This window comes from Trachemys scripta, chromosome 13 (assembly GCF_013100865.1).
Source record: "Trachemys scripta elegans isolate TJP31775 chromosome 13, CAS_Tse_1.0, whole genome shotgun sequence".
Lineage (NCBI taxonomy): Eukaryota > Metazoa > Chordata > Testudines > Emydidae > Trachemys > Trachemys scripta.
In genome coordinates, this window is record NC_048310.1 from 42428161 (window position 1) to 42443293 (window position 15133).

The following is a 15133-nucleotide window of genomic DNA, read 5'->3' on the forward strand; positions in this document are numbered from 1 at the left end:
TGGTAGGAAAGGAGGGGACCTGCTAATGCAGTTCACTAGCCTTGTGCCAATGGAGACCAGGGATAAAATCTCACTTGCGTCATACGTGCAAAGCATTTGGAGCTCTCTGGATAATTCCCAGTGGGAGTCCATGTCAAAGCCAACACCCCCTTCAGAGAGCTCTCCAGACTGGAGTGGGCTGTCCAAAATGACAGATCCCAAGGAGTTCATTGACAACCCTTCCTCCCACTGTGACAGTCTGTAGCCTTACGTTCACCACTTTTACAAAACTATGATCAATCTTGTACAAAGTATGCCTTGTGAGATATCATTTGAAAACTCATAACTGGCTGATCATTATTGTCCCGGTACAAGATGTGTGGCAAATTTGTATGCAAAGTTATAAAATTCTATTGTATGATTTTACTGAGACATGCTCCAAATTTAGAAATGCAGACATAGACCAGTTCCTCAGAGACAAAAGGCAAACTGCCGCCTCAGCCGGGCGTCAACACAATTAAAAGGACTATCACCTGGTTAAGTGGCCATTCTTTGGCGGGGGAGGAGGGGTTGAGAAATTTACAGTTTTGGCAGTGGAACAGCTGGAGGTTCCCATGTAAACAGACTGGGTGTTGCCTGAACCCCAGTTGGAGATGATTCTCAAAGAGAAGGAAAAAATATAAAAATGAGGAACAGAGGCCCCAAATCACTGCTCTCCCTTATCTCTATTCATGGCGTCAACAATGGTTGAAAGACAAAGGAAGCATCATTGAATTTGGGAACAAGTCCTGTCTGCTGTGAGCATGTGGTGAGAAAAACCTTTGTGCTTCAAGTTCACTTAGGTAGTAGTTTGCGTTTTAGCTTTTATTTCTTTGCAACCAATTCTGACTTTTATGCCTCATTACTTGTAATCACTTAAAATTGATCTCTCTGTAGTTAATCAACTTGTATTATTGTTTTATCTGAACCAGCATGTGTTTGGATTGAAGTGTGGGGGGAAACTCCATTTGAGATAACAAAGTTTGTGCATATCACTTTCTGTTAATGAAATGATGGACTTTCTGTGAGCTTGTATTGTCCAGAAGGAAAGAGCAGGGCAATACAAGATGCACATTCCTGGGGGCAAGTCTGGGACTGAGAATTTGCTGGTGTCACTCTGTAATATAATTCAGGAGTGGCTGGCTAGAAGCACTCGTATCATTCAGCTGGGAGTGATTTTGCATGCTGGGGACTGTGTGTGAACAGACCAGGAGTGGTGGTTCTCACAGTGAAGCAGTGTGAAAGGCACGCTGGGTTGGAAAACCGATAGGGCACAGCTGTTCAGCAATCCAGATTGTATCCTGGGTAATGTCGCGGCCACCCACTGTGATGTTGAGTCATGGGCTCGCACTCTGACTCCCTGGCCAAAGCAGCCCCCTTGTCGGGCTAAGCAATCCTTGCCCTGCAGTCAAGAGCGGAAGCCCAGCAGAGAATGAACTGGGCAAGGAGCAGGGTCTGATGCTGACAGAGCTGCTGAGCTGAGCACTGAGGGAAGGGGAGCGGAGGTGCCAGTGAGCCAGTATGCAAAGGACCCTTAAGAATCCTAGATTTTATGGCCTCTTTTCCAGGTTGATCCTTTGATTGGTCCCTTCTTTTGGTGATCTACCCCCTGCCCCCTCCCCCTCCCACCTCCACTCCTGCAAAGTACTTGAATCCACTGGATTTTTAACAGCTTTGCCCTCCTGATGTTTCAGCAGGTTGAATCAGTCCCTCTACGCAGAGGTCTTCCAGGGGATACATCAATTCATCCAGAGATTTGCCTAGTTTTACAACAGGCTACGTAAAAAGCACTAGCGAAATCAGTCCAAACTAAAATTTCATACAGACGATGACTTGGTTATACTGCTCTATATACTGTACACTGGAATGCAAGTACAATAGTTCTATTCCAGTTGATTTATTTTGCTATTTATATGGTAACAGTGAGAAAGTCGGCCATTTTTCAGTATTAGTGGGCTGTGAAACTTTTGTATTTTGATGTTTGATTTTGTGAGCAAGTAGTTTTTAAGTAAGTTGAAACTTGGGGGTACTCAAGACAAATCAGACTGCGGAAAGGGGGACAGTCGTCTGGAAAGGTTGAGAGCCATTGCTTTAGATGAGAGCAGGTACTACTCTGCACTGTCACAGCAAACAGAGAGAGGCCTATTAAAAATGCTCCGTGTGCTAAAGAAGCAGTGCACGGGTGTCCTTACCTGTGTGGGTTTGTGCATGAGCACGTTTTTCATGTCTCCATGGGCGTGTGTGTCTCTTTGCATGTAGGCATGTTCATGACCTTGGGGATCTGCATCTCTGTGAGCATTCTGATGCGTGCATGCATGTTAATGTACCTCCCTTTATGTGGGTCTGTATACATGCCTGTGCGTGTTTCCATCTCTGTGTTTGTGTGTTTCTGTGTGCATGCATATTAGCACATGTCCTTTTGTGTGAGTCTCTCTCTGTCATGGCAAGGAAGATGGAGGGCATAGTGATGATCTGCAATGGTGTTGTTTCCCCCCTCCCCCCATAAACGGTATTTTGAGCCAATTGGAGCATGAATAATTTTCTCAGCAGCCAATCGTTAAGCTCCTGGGCTCCATTTCAACAACTGCCTGCAATAAAAAAGAAGGAAAAATTCCCAAGCCAGAGCTGGTGGAGGGAGAAGGGGGCAATGGGAGGGGCTAATAAAGGGGATGGAGCTGATTTATAAATCAAAGCCAAGAGGCTGACTTCATACCCAGCCTGTCAGCTCTCCGCACTCAGGACGGGGAATCAGGAGGTGGGCCACTGGCACCAGCGCTACCTTCTCTCCCCTGAGGAATCTGTGCCGGACAAGCTCCTCACGATGCCAGAGTGCTGGGACGGGGTAGGTACAGCCCCCACCTCTCCCCGGTGTCAGGCAGGGCTTTCCCAGGCGATAGCACCCACGATCCCCACAGGCTCTTTGCACCAGCCAGGGCTGCCTTTCACAAGCCAGCACAGGCAGTGGGGCCAAAGAAATCTCGTCTGCTTTCTAACGTGTGCATTTCTCCATCCTCTCTCCTCTCCCCCCCCCCCCCCCGAATCACAAGCAGATTGCCGGGGTGCCCAGTCCCCAGGGTATTCGTCCCCACTGGGCTCAGGTGCTGCAGAGAGCCACCTTGGTCCTTGCAGCCCTGAGGGAAGGAAAATGAATGCAGGAGCTACAGCAGGGATGGGCATGTGTGTCTTTCTCGTGCTCGAGAGATCCGGTGTAGGGAAGCATGCCTGGAATCCCGGGGAGAGCCATGCTTGTGTCCTTCCCAGCTGGGATGCCTGTGTCCTGCGAGGTGGGCGGGATGGCTGGGGGGCGACGGAGGGCATTGCATGTCTTGTTGCGCGTATCAGCAGCCATCAAAGCCGAGCCTGCTCTGCAGGGACTGCAGTAGCAAATGACAACAACAGGCGCTGCTGGAGGGGGGCGAGCAGCAAGCGGGGGAGAGGGGCTCAGTACTGGAGCGGGTTTCGTGGCTAACCTTGTGCAGGCTGGAATATCGAGGAGAGATGCGCAGGGCTGGGCTTGACGTGCTCCGCCGCAGTGTGATGGATCATCCCCGTGACCAGCAAACATACATGGTGTCCCGTGATGAGACCCATGGTCAGTGATGTTTGCCCTGCACAGCCAGTGCCTGGATGGTACTCCCCATATCTCCCACCTGGGCTCGGTCTCTCTCCCCGTCGCAACAGCATCTGAGCACCTACGTTGGGCTAATTCGTGAGGCGCTAGGTCTCCCCCACCCCGACTATGTGCGTGTGAAGGGGCCCTTCTGCTCAGCCTAGGGGGATGCAGGGGGACCTGGGGCTTTGGGCTTAGGTACGCAGCGGTGTTGCTAGGCAGGGTGGAGCGTGCATGAAGCTGCAGGGGGACGCTGGGGAAAGGGCAGGGAAGTTCTGCGCTGGAAGGAGCCGGGCCGGGGTAGAAATGTCTGGCGCTAGGGAACCGCGTGGCTGGAGAGGAAGGTGCAGCGGTAGCTTCCTATTTTCGATCCATAAGGTGGGGGATGAGTGCTACTAGCATATGTGCTAACTCTTAGTGACGAGCTAGGGAGAGCGAGGCACAGGTGGGCTGGCAGGTAGGTCTCAGAGCTGAGTGTCAGGACACCTGGGTTCGAATCCTTGCTCTGCCCTGTTCTGTGACCTTGGACAAGTCCCTTCTCTGCTTTGTGCCTCAGTTTCCCTGTCTGTAAAAGGGGGATTATGATTCTCGTGGGAGATCTGGGGCTGAGAAGTGGAATATAATTGCCGAGCGGAAGTAGGGACGGAAGTGGGGATGATATGCACTTACCTCCCGGAGGGGTCAATAAGACTCAGGACAAATGACACTTGGACAGAGACAAGCGGGTGGTCAGGACGGGGTGTGCAGGGGGCACTCGTGAGCCCTCTGGCCCCATTGAGACCTTGAGCAGCTGATCAGCCTCCTTTGGAGGACGGGCCAACCTTGGAGCAGGGATCCTGAGCATCTCGCCCTCTGTGGCTGATGGCTCCGATTCCCCTTTTCCTCCCTTCCAGAGCCATGGTCCGTCTGGGTGTAGATGGCTGTGCGTGTAACGCCGACCTCCCCTCTGCCTCTGCCCCTTTGGGAAGAGATGCGTTCTGCCTTGGCACGGGGAGGGCAAGCCAGCTGTCATCCTTGCCCCGGAGCCAGGAGAAGCAGGCGCAGCCCAAGGTGACCGGCTGGGAATGGGGACGTACTGGCTGACCCAGAGAGCACAGCAGTTTGGTTAAGGTGAGGGCAGAGAGCTTTCCTAGCCAGACAGCCACTGGGTCCAGGTCAGCCGTGAGTTACCCTTGTGCAGTGTCAGTGAGTGCATGGACACCAGGGAGGACAGGATCGGGTCCCTTGCGTTAAAGCAAAAGGCACACCTGGCCAGCCTCCCCATGGGGTGTATTTCTATTAAAGCCAGCAAAGTGACACCGCTGGTGAATCTGGCCAGTCCTGGGAGTTCGGAGACACCGGCCGGGAGTCCAGATTAGGAGCCAAAGGGCCTTTAACTCACTGGGAGGGGACTCGTCCGAAAGGCACCGCTCTAAAAAATGGACAAAAGTAAGGCGCAGTCTTTAACCTGAGTACGTCCTTGAGAACACAGGCAGGGGGATGACATCACTGAGAGCCAGTCAGAGCTGAAACTGCATCCCAAAGCCACCCGTTCACAAAGCAGCCGGAGAACAGTTTGAGGGGTTGGTTTTTTTCTTTGTTGCAGCTGGAATTTTGTCAGGAACAGCTGAAGAGGGAGTGTTTTTTACAGGGTTAGAGCAGAGGACTGGGCGTCAGGACTTCTGGATCTTGTTGCCAATCCTGCCACTGAACTCTTGGGACACCTTGGACAAATCACTTAACTTCTGTGTACCTCAGTTTCCCTAGCGAGAATGATTCTTTTTACCTACCGGGGGCGGGGGAAGCCGTGAAGTGTAACTTATTCAAGCGTATAAAGTCCTTGGAGATCCTTGCCAAAGGGCTCGGTAGAAAATCACAGGGTCACTGTGAAGTGTGTTGGAGAAATGCAGACTCTCCAGCCAGAACACTGCACAAAGCCGAGAGGTCAAGCAGAGAGCACCCTAGCAATCCAGGCCGGTATTGCCAGGGGACATGTAAGCTGCATGTGCAAAACACCTGGCATGCTTGAGCAAGGAGGGGATTGGCTTGCAGACGTGTCTGCATGCATGGCCCTGGCTTGCGCGTACAGATCAGGTGTTTTGCATGTGGGAGTGCACTTTTGCACACATGCTCTCAAAACAGTGTAAGGAAGCGGGGCCAAGAGGTGGCTGCAGGAGGGGTGTTCTCAATGCCCCAAACAAAGTTTTGTGGCACCTAGAGGTCCTAGTCTGATCAGGGCCCCGTTGTTTTGGGTGCTGCATACCTACTCCTGCTGTTCCTCTTCATCCTCCTAGCTAAGCTCTGACTCAGAGGTCACGGCTTGAGAGCAGCTGTGGGTAAGGTGTCCATGCCACCTCCCCGTCCCCATTCTCTAACACTGAGCAAAGCCCAGAAGCTCATCTCCAGAGAGGCCTTCTGACCCGTAAGTCACACCATAGCGCTGGTGTGTGACGCTACACACCCACTGGGATGCTGAGACTCCCATGTGGCAAACCAAGGGTGCCCAAGCATCCTGCCCTGTCCTGTTCCCACTAAGCCTCGGTGGCAAAATTCCCATTAACGTTCCCGTCTCCTAGTTTTTATGTATTTAACCGATTGGAATTAAAGCAAACCCTTCCATAAGCCGAATGCGATTTGGCTGAGAAAGATGGAACCTTGGACAGTTGCTGGATGGAACCGTCTGCTCCTGCAGGGCTGGGCATGCACCCCGGGGACAGCATCAGGCCCGCAGGTTTTTGTGGTGCGGGATTTTTCCAAGCACACTGCTGTAAGCATAGCACTGCTGCTTTAAACCAGCAGGCCTGGGTCTCCAGGCATCGTTTTCCAGCCCTGCACATGTGACCCGTCCTGTTGCAGCTGCCGTTCTGGAAACCCTCATTTCTCATAAGCTTTTAAGACCCTGGGCCTGGTGGAGCTTTTCTTCCCTTCCAAGTAACCATGGGAACGTGGCCACTTTGGGCAGAGTGAATCCAACATGGCAGCCATGAGTGGGAGGGAGGGTGTGGAGGGGGCCGTGGGGGGAGGACATCCAGCAAGCCCTGGCCCCTGTGCTTTTAAAGGAATGGCGATGATGTGATATATATTAGATCACTGATTTGGGAGATTCTTTTGTGACTCCTTTGTGAGGCAAAATACACATTTCGGGGGGGGAAATACCCAAGGGCAAAGAAATACCATGGGCCCAATTTTCCTCTGCTCTGGTGCCTAGTTTTCGAGGTGCTGAGCACCCACCACCCCAGTCGAAGTCAACAGGTGCGGAAGTACTGTGGCAGTGCCAGAAGTCCAAGTCAGGATTGAGACCTCCTGGTGCTAGGTGCTGTACAAACACACAGCCCCCCGCTTTGAAGATGTTGAAATCTCCTCGCTGTGGGGAGTGACCCCCTTGGCTGAGATTAAGAGCAGGCTCAGGCTCTGTTGACAAAAGGAGCAAACCCCTCCACCCCAGAGCTTCCTGACAGAGGGGCGGGCAGACCTGTAACACTGGGCATGGGGTGGAAGCAAGGATCAGAGAGAGAGATGTTGTGGAATGATTAGTTGAAACTCCTCCCCTTGCACCCAATGCCCCTCACCCCGGCTGAGTGACTCGACCAGTCCTGGGAAGCCGCCAGAGCCTGATTCTTTTTAACTGTTGCTCTCTGAGCCCCAAAGGGCAGGTCTGGGCAGCATGGCCGCGCTTGAAGCAGCAATGAAAGGCTGGCTCCAGCAAGAAGGCTCCCCGTGTCTGTCCCGGAGCCCAGGCCTGTGTTCCCTGGAATGCAACCAATGATTCTCACCTCGCCAAGCGCACTGTGCAGTCGGGATCTTCTGCATGGAGATACCCACGTGGCTGGGATCACGGGCAGGTGCCCAGAGGGGGACTCAAGCTGGGGATGTAACGCCCTCGGCCTAATACAGTGGCATCCCTACCCCCTCACTGATGGGAGTGAGAGGGGTGTTCACTGAGAATGGAAGAGGGAGCCCTGAAGTCTGGGGACTTCTGATCGATCTGTCTTAGGGTTTTATACTGCTGCCCGTCAGCGCGGAGCTGTAACATCAACAGCAGCAGCGAAGTCCCGCGTGGACCTTAGATTTCAGGTCAACCCACTAGAACTGGAAAGTCCAGATCCAGATTTGGTCTGAGGTTTCGACCCCCCGACGCTGGGTGTGGTGTGGATGTGTGGGTGTTGGCTTGGGTCCCCTCTTTAATCCTATTATATGTGAGTGCTCGGTGCTATAGGGCGTTCACCAATCAGACACCAGAGCTGTGCAAGGGGATGGTTCTCAGCAGTGGGGGGAATTAACACCATTCTCCCCTACAAAAAGGGAAGGCATCATGGAAAAGATCAGGTTCCCTGGGAAGATGGGTCTGACGGCACAGCAGCGGAATAGCTCTGATACAGCGGATGGAGGTTTGGCCAGAGACGTCCTCGCTTTCCGCTGCTGTGGACAAAGCTCCCTTATGCACCCTCGTTTACCCCTCGGATGGTGCACCTCTCTGATGCGCTTTACTGGGGACTAAACTAAAGAAGTGAACGCCGTAGATCAAAATCCTGGGGCTGGTTGCCTCCCTCCTGTTTGTTCCAGCGCATTGCAGAGCTCCGAGCTCCCGCTCCCTTTTGGTGCATGCTGCAGTACTGCCAAGCCTCCATTAATCCCTGCCCCGAATCAATACTCCAGTCAAGAAAGCAATCCCATCAGAGCAGGCAGCTGGAACATGGCTCCTAACAGGGCAAGTGGAAGCTGGCAAGCAGACCAACTGGGTCTGTGCCCTGGATCTGACTGGGCCGGGAACTGGAACGAATGCTGAGCAGGGAGGCCAGGCAGCTTAGGGGGTGGAGAAGGAGAACAGAGCGGCGTGTACTGGGACGCTGTCCCCTCGCTGCTGCGGTCCTGGGAAGGACAAGGGCCAGCTTTGTTCGGAGGAGTAGGATTCAGCCATTTCAGCAGCCGTGCAGCGGAGCTGGGAGACGGAGCAGCAGATGGTGCAGTATGAAAAGCTCAGGGTGTCGTCTGGCTTGTAAACCATTCAAGTGATTCTTTGTCTGACAAGGGCTCCCCCTCCACAGCAAGATAGATTAGGGTCAAGGGCTCTTTCTGAGGGAGAGCCTGGAATTAGAGCGTCTCTAGCTCCCGCTGATTGCGATTGAGCGGGGCCAGGGCTCACTGCATCTTTTAGCATCGTGGCTTATTGGGATGTAGCTTCCTGTTTTAACCCCACGGTCCGTGTTGTGCTATTCCATTCCCATCCTCCCACTCGCTCACCCCCATCCAGTGCTGGGAATGATTCTTTCTTCCTAGCAGGCTCCATTGTCTCCAGTGAGAATGATTTTCTCGAACACTAAAGTTCTTGCTGATTCTGGCTGCGGATCCTGTTCACTAATTGCCCTAGTTTTCGTTTAAAGGGAACATTGATGTCCTGAGCCCGGAATCCTGCCCTGGAATCTGGCAGCTTTCCAGTCCTCCCGACAAGCGCTCTGGGAAAACCCCTGCCATGGCCAGTTTGCAGCCCCGGCACGGGTGGTCTTGACGTTGTTTCCGGACATGTGCCTGTGACCCAAAAACCCAGAGAGGCTTGGCGTGGCTGCACTGAATCTGTCCTCCTGCTAGTGCTGCCACCTCTCTGGTTATAACACTGGGTACCGACGGGGGAGCAGGAGCTGGAGGAAGGTGCTGAAAGACCTGCCTGTTCCAGCCAATAACAACAGAGGCTGTCTGCGATTGGCTGCTTACAGTATCCTCCTCCTCCAATAGGCAGGAATGGAGTGTTTTGATTGGCTGGCAAGGAGATCATGGTGCAGGTGCGACTGGCAATTTTCAAGGGCAAGGGAAGTGGCAGCCCTGAGCAGTTTAATGCCAGCCCAGAGGGACCACCGCTAGGCAGGAGCATATGCCAACCTCTAACGAATGGGGAGAAGTGTTCCCTGGGGCAGGGGGGCCCGTAACTGCTGCTGTGGGGATTCTGGTGCCTTCCTCAGGAGCAGCTGGCTGTGGCCACTGCTGGAGATGGGGGGCAGGGGGAGGGCTGGAGTGGGTGGAGCTGAGCAGGGCTGTGACCCGGTCTGGCAGTCTCCATGCGAAAGGGCATTTCAGACGTGTAGCGGTGTGGGACTCACCCCTGCGGCGCCTCCTGCTGGTCGTCTCCGGGAATTAGCTCTTCGACCCAGGAGCGCCCTCTGCAGGCCAGTGTCCTGCTCGTCGCTTGGCCCCCGTGTCCCTCTCAGACCCGGTGCCCCGTTCTCTGGGTGCTGCCCCCTGGCAGTAACCCCTCAGTCTTAGGGTCTCCCCTCCCCAGGGAACCCCCACCCACTATCCCCACCTTGCCTCAGTATAAGGCTACTGTCAGTCATCGTCTAGCCCCACGCCCTGGGGCAGACTGCAGTATCAGCCACTCATCATAGGCAAGGTTGGGTTTGGACCTGCTGCCTTGGCCTACCCCTGGGCTGCCCTCTGCAACCTCCCAGTACCCCTTGGTCTTCTGCTAGGCCGCAGCCTGGGGCTTTCCAGGCTGGAGCCTCCCCAGCTCCTCAGCCTCTCCCCAGCCCTGCTCCGCTCAGGTACCCTGTCTCTAGCGCCCTGCAGCCAGGCCCTTCTCTCTCTGAACGCAGAGAGAGACTTTCTGCTTGAGCTTCTGGCTCCCAGCCTCATATAGGGCCAGTTGGGCCCAGTTGGGTGTGGCCCCAGCTGAGCCTGCTTCTTCCCAATCAGCCCAGGCCTCTTGCCCTTCCACAGCCCTCCTCCAGGGCTGTTTTAAACCCCTCAGGGCAGGAGCGGGTAACCACCCCGCTACAGGACACCATAGCCCATTCAGTTGAGACAGACAGTGTGCCAGGCGCAATGGGGTCTGTGAGATGGACACCTAAGCTCCACTGAGATTCCCCAGCTCATTCCACAGCAGAAACCTCAGTGATCGTAATGGCTGATTTAGGCCTGGTTTGAACCAGTGACCTAGGGATAAAGGGCCCTCTCTCTCTCCTAACTCTGTGCTCATCATCACTATAGTATCTGAGCAGCTCATCTCCCGATGTTGGTTCCTCTTTTTGGAGGCCTCTATGTCCACCATGACTTTAGGATCCTCCTCACCCTGCACCGTGACCGCCCACTGGAATGAGGGAACCGTCAACCTACAGCGTGAGACATGAGGGAGCAGGAAACAGGGCTGTCCCAGCTCCCGGCTCAGCACTGTGGGACTCCCTCGTGGTGGAGATTAGAATGATCATGACCCATAGCACCTTCCTAGCGCAACGGCCCAGCCTTCCCTCAGCAACAGAAACATCCCTATCAATGGAGCAGGAAAGGAGTGACTGCGACGTTACCCAGGTTGGGCGGCACCTCACCACCACCTGCCCTGAGCAACAGGAAGTCTTGTCTGTGCCTGCTCTGGGTCAGCTCCCTGACACCAGCAGCCTCTTTGCAGGCCTCTCTGTCTCTATGCAGGTGGCAAGAGGCACACATCAACCCCGAGTGTTCGTGTGTTCCCTGTATAGTCCAGCCCCTTATCCACTGGACACTCACAGAACTACCAGGCCTGCTCTTCCCAAAGGAACACATCTCAGGACCAGCACTTGGCTTAACCCTACAGCACTGAGAGCGCGAAAACAAGAATAAATTGATCATCGAAGCATAGAGATTCACATGATAGTGAGTAAGAACGTTGGGAACAAGTGGTTACGTACAGAACAAAATCATAACACGCTTTCTAGAGCCTAAACTTAACTAATCCGTTCTCCCCTGTCTATTTATTGACCCAAAGTTCTCTTCAGCATTCTCAGCCATGCCTGGTTGAGACTCCTCTTCCATGAAGTAAAACCTGCTGCCCATTTACTTGCTAGGAGAAGGAAGACAGGTTGTCGTCTTTGTTCCTCAGATACTCTAGAGCAAACCTTGGATGTGTACCTCAAGAAAAGCCCTCTCCCCCATCCCCTGCAGTGTTTACTTGTAATTTTCTCGCTTTGAAATTCTTACAATCCTTCATTACCGGTCGGTTCAGACAGGTGAGAGGAGAACCATTGTGAAACATACAATACTTAATTTATACCTCAAGAGCCAGCTAGATAAATATTTCTTATCTGAAAGAGAGTCTGCTTTTCACTTTCGCTGGTGACCAGTCCCCAGACGCGCTCCAAGAACTCAATTTTCAGTATACCTGAGTGACTACTTAAACGGCCTCCGTATGTGGTTTTGGCGCCATTCTGGGTGACCAGTGTGACATCGGCTTTCATTTGAGACGTCACGTGACATTTTTTGGTGAACTATAATGTACATACCCGACCCAAGAGATCCCGGCAACCTCTCTGCACCCCTTTGCTGCTTGCCGGTTGGCATTAAGAGGTTCCTGGGTCACATCAGACCCTTTGGGGTCTTTAACTTGTCAGGCACGTGGATATCATGCTGTTGAGTCAGCTATAATTGTCTGGACAATTGTCCCGTTATTGTCACTAAAAACCACTCCGAGTCCGGTCCCTGTCATCTTCCCAGATCTCTCGTATCTGCTGTCAAGCTAGTGAATTGGCGCTAGATTTGCTTGTCTGCAATTCAGTGTGTGTCTCAGCATTGCTGTGATGACCCTCCCTTCGCCGGATTCTCAGCTGAAGTAAATTAACCTATGGTGATTTCCACCGTCTGAGGATTTGAGCCCTGTTTCTCTGCGACTGTTGAACTGCTAATTCAAAAAGCTTAATGGGGCAGGACGACATTTCCCTGTGTACCCACTTCGGATCTTCCCATTTCATTAGGGCTGCTGGTAAATGCTAGAACTGCAGCATAGAGACCGACATTGGCGTCCCAAGGCTGCCTTGTCATGCCTTTAACTCTCTGATGGTTTAGGAAGGAGGGTTGATTAATTAGTTAGGTGATTAATTTATGTGAAGTTGCCACTACTCTCTGGAGTGTCAAGAAATCTGTGCTAATAAGAGCCTAATGAAGTTGACATTTACAGGAAGGATTGTGCATTTTATGGGTGCCAGGAGCTGCCACGGACTTACTGTGTGACCAGGGGCAAGTCACTGTCCCTTGCTGAGCCTCAGTTTCCCCATCTGTAAAGAGATCATGATGATTGTCTCATTGAGGTGTTGTAAAGCTTAATTCACAAATGGGGGAAAGGCACCCCATGCAGAGGGGGTTTAAATAGGGATTTAGTAGGATTTAAATGGTTCAGGTGGTTTTGTGCCAGCCTTCACCATGGGGTGAACATCACCCTAATGTTTCTCAAGAGCTTTGATGTCTTTGGATGGAATAGACCCTAGAAGGGCAAAGGATTATTTTTGGGTTGCCTCTTTCATACATATTATGGGCCTGCTGCTATTTAAGTCAATGAGAATGACCGATCCCTGTATCCTGATGGCTTCATATAGTTAAATAATAGAGGAGCGGGTGAAATGCAGTGATTTGTGTGGAATTGCTGTGTGTGTGTGTGTGTGTGTGTGTGTGTGTGTGTGTGTGTGTGTGTAATTAAAGGTGGCAAATTCAAATCTGATGAAAGGAAATCCTTTTTCACACAACACACAATTAGCCTGTGGAACTCACTGCCACTGGATGTCATTGAGGCCGAGAATTTAGCAAGATTCCAAAAAGGGATTGAACAGTAGTATAGATAACGAGAATAGTCAAGAATTAATGATGATACACATGGTGGAAGGGATTAAACCTCGTTCTTCAGAACTTCATTCAGGGTCTAATTATTAGAGACCAATGTGCGGGGGCAGATTATCCCACATCTCTTCACTGCAAGATTCTTGCACGTTCCTCTGAAGTATCGGGTTCTGTCCACTGTCAGAGACAGAACACTAGGCTAGATACCTCAGGTCTGCTCCAGTCTGGCAATTCATTGGCTCCTAATCTTCGGGGCCTACTTCAAGACCTTCCTGGGTCTGGAAGACAGCAGGACAGCCCTGTCTAATCTGCTCTAGATCCACATCTGGCTTTTTAAAAATGCAAAATGGCAGCAAGGCAAATCCGTGTTACTATAATCCAGAGCCTCCTACCAGTGGGGGATATCTGGCATGGTTTTGGATACTTTGTCCCATTGCTCGCGCCAGTTGGGTATTTGTGTATGTAAATGACCGCGTGTGTTTCCAGTTGGTGATCTGGGTGTGAGTCACGTATGCAGATGAGGTGGTGGATTTGGGACGTGGCTGTTAAAAATCCATCGCCCCTTTTCTATCTTTGGGAAGGATGTGGGGGGCATTTGTGTCGATCGGCTCCAATGCCATGAAAATGGTTGCAGCATTTATGAGCATTTATGGGAGTCAGTTTGGGGAACATCTGTAGGAGGGAAGAGTTGACAGGAGCGTGCGTGTGAGCACATGCATTGGTATACGTGTGAGGGTACACCTGTTTGGCAGAGTGGGCACCAGAAGTGTGCTAGCGTGCTGCGTGTCAGTGCGTGAGAGTGAACATGTGTGCTGTGTGTGTGAAAAGACTTGTGTGCATGGCAGCGTACACACATGTGATGATGTCCGTGACAGGTGTGTATCTGTTGCAGGCAGAGTGTGTTTCTAGTGATTGCTGTCACTGGTTATTTTCATCCCAGCATGATTCATGGCCAGGCTTGCATGGCTCTGCTAGTGGGAGAGCTGGTGAGGGCAGGCGTTGCCCGGTAGAACTTTGTTATTGGTCTCCTCCTTTCTGGGTAATAGGGTGACCACAGGGAGGGGTGACATGTAACCCTGTCTCTTCTCTCTCTCTTCCAGGAGCATGATATCGAGACCCCATACGGGCTGCTGCATGTGGTCATTCGGGGGTCCCCAAAGGGAAATCGCCCGGCCATCCTGACCTACCATGATGTTGGACTCAACCGTAAGTGCCACCCTTCCATCCTGGCCGCCGGCTACTACCATGTATGTTTTCTGAGCACAGCCCCAGCGGAGAGCAGCGAGGTTCTGTGGAAGCAGAAAGTGAGGAGGATTAGAAGCAATCCCTGAGTCAGGCTGTCACCCACAAAAGAAGGGCAGGAGAAACTAATTTGAGTCCAGCTGAGGGGCTCCTTGCCCATTGCTGTCAGAGTTGGGGTTGCTGGCTGTGTGGGTCTGAGACAGCCACTCCTCCCTGATCTCAGAGCAAACCCAGATGAACTGGAGCCAGGCACTTTATTAGCCAGTGATGATGGGTGATGGCACAGTCACCACCGGTGGCCCAATTGGCTTCCAACTGAAGTCCTCCAGAAATTCTGCACCTGGGTTGAAATCCTAACGTCAGTGAAGTCAATGGGAGTTTTGTCGCTGACTTCACTGGGCCCAGGATTTCACCTCTGGAATCAAGCTGCAGTCTGTATTCTCGGCTTAGGGTCCGAGAACCAGCACAGAGGGGTTCTGTGAGTGACACTGGGACAGAACAGAATGGAGTGGTTAGAGGATGGGGACTGGGAGAGAGGACTTTTGGGTCAGTTCTGCCACTGACTGTGTGGCACTGGGAAAGGCCCATTTAACTCTCTCTGTCTGAATTTTCCCACCTGAAGTAAAATCATGAGTGATGTGGAGAAAGTGAATAAGGAAAAGTTATTTACTTGTTCCCATAATGTAAGAACTAGGGGCCACCAAATGACATTCATGG

General features: G+C 52.3%; 1 protein-coding gene across 6 annotated transcripts in view; it reads left to right on the top strand.

The window, feature by feature from the left end:
- Positions 1 to 15133, top strand: part of NDRG4 (NDRG family member 4) — an 84218-nt gene that overhangs the window by 43801 nt on the left and 25284 nt on the right. For 5 of the 6 annotated variants that reach the window (XM_034788300.1, XM_034788301.1, XM_034788298.1 and 2 more), the window contains exon 4: positions 14275 to 14380. In XM_034788300.1, the coding sequence (XP_034644191.1) occupies positions 14275 to 14380 (106 nt within the window). Of the gene's footprint in view, positions 1 to 2710; positions 2861 to 14274; positions 14381 to 15133 lie in introns of those variants that run through there. The other variant, XM_034788302.1, reaches the window with a different exon arrangement.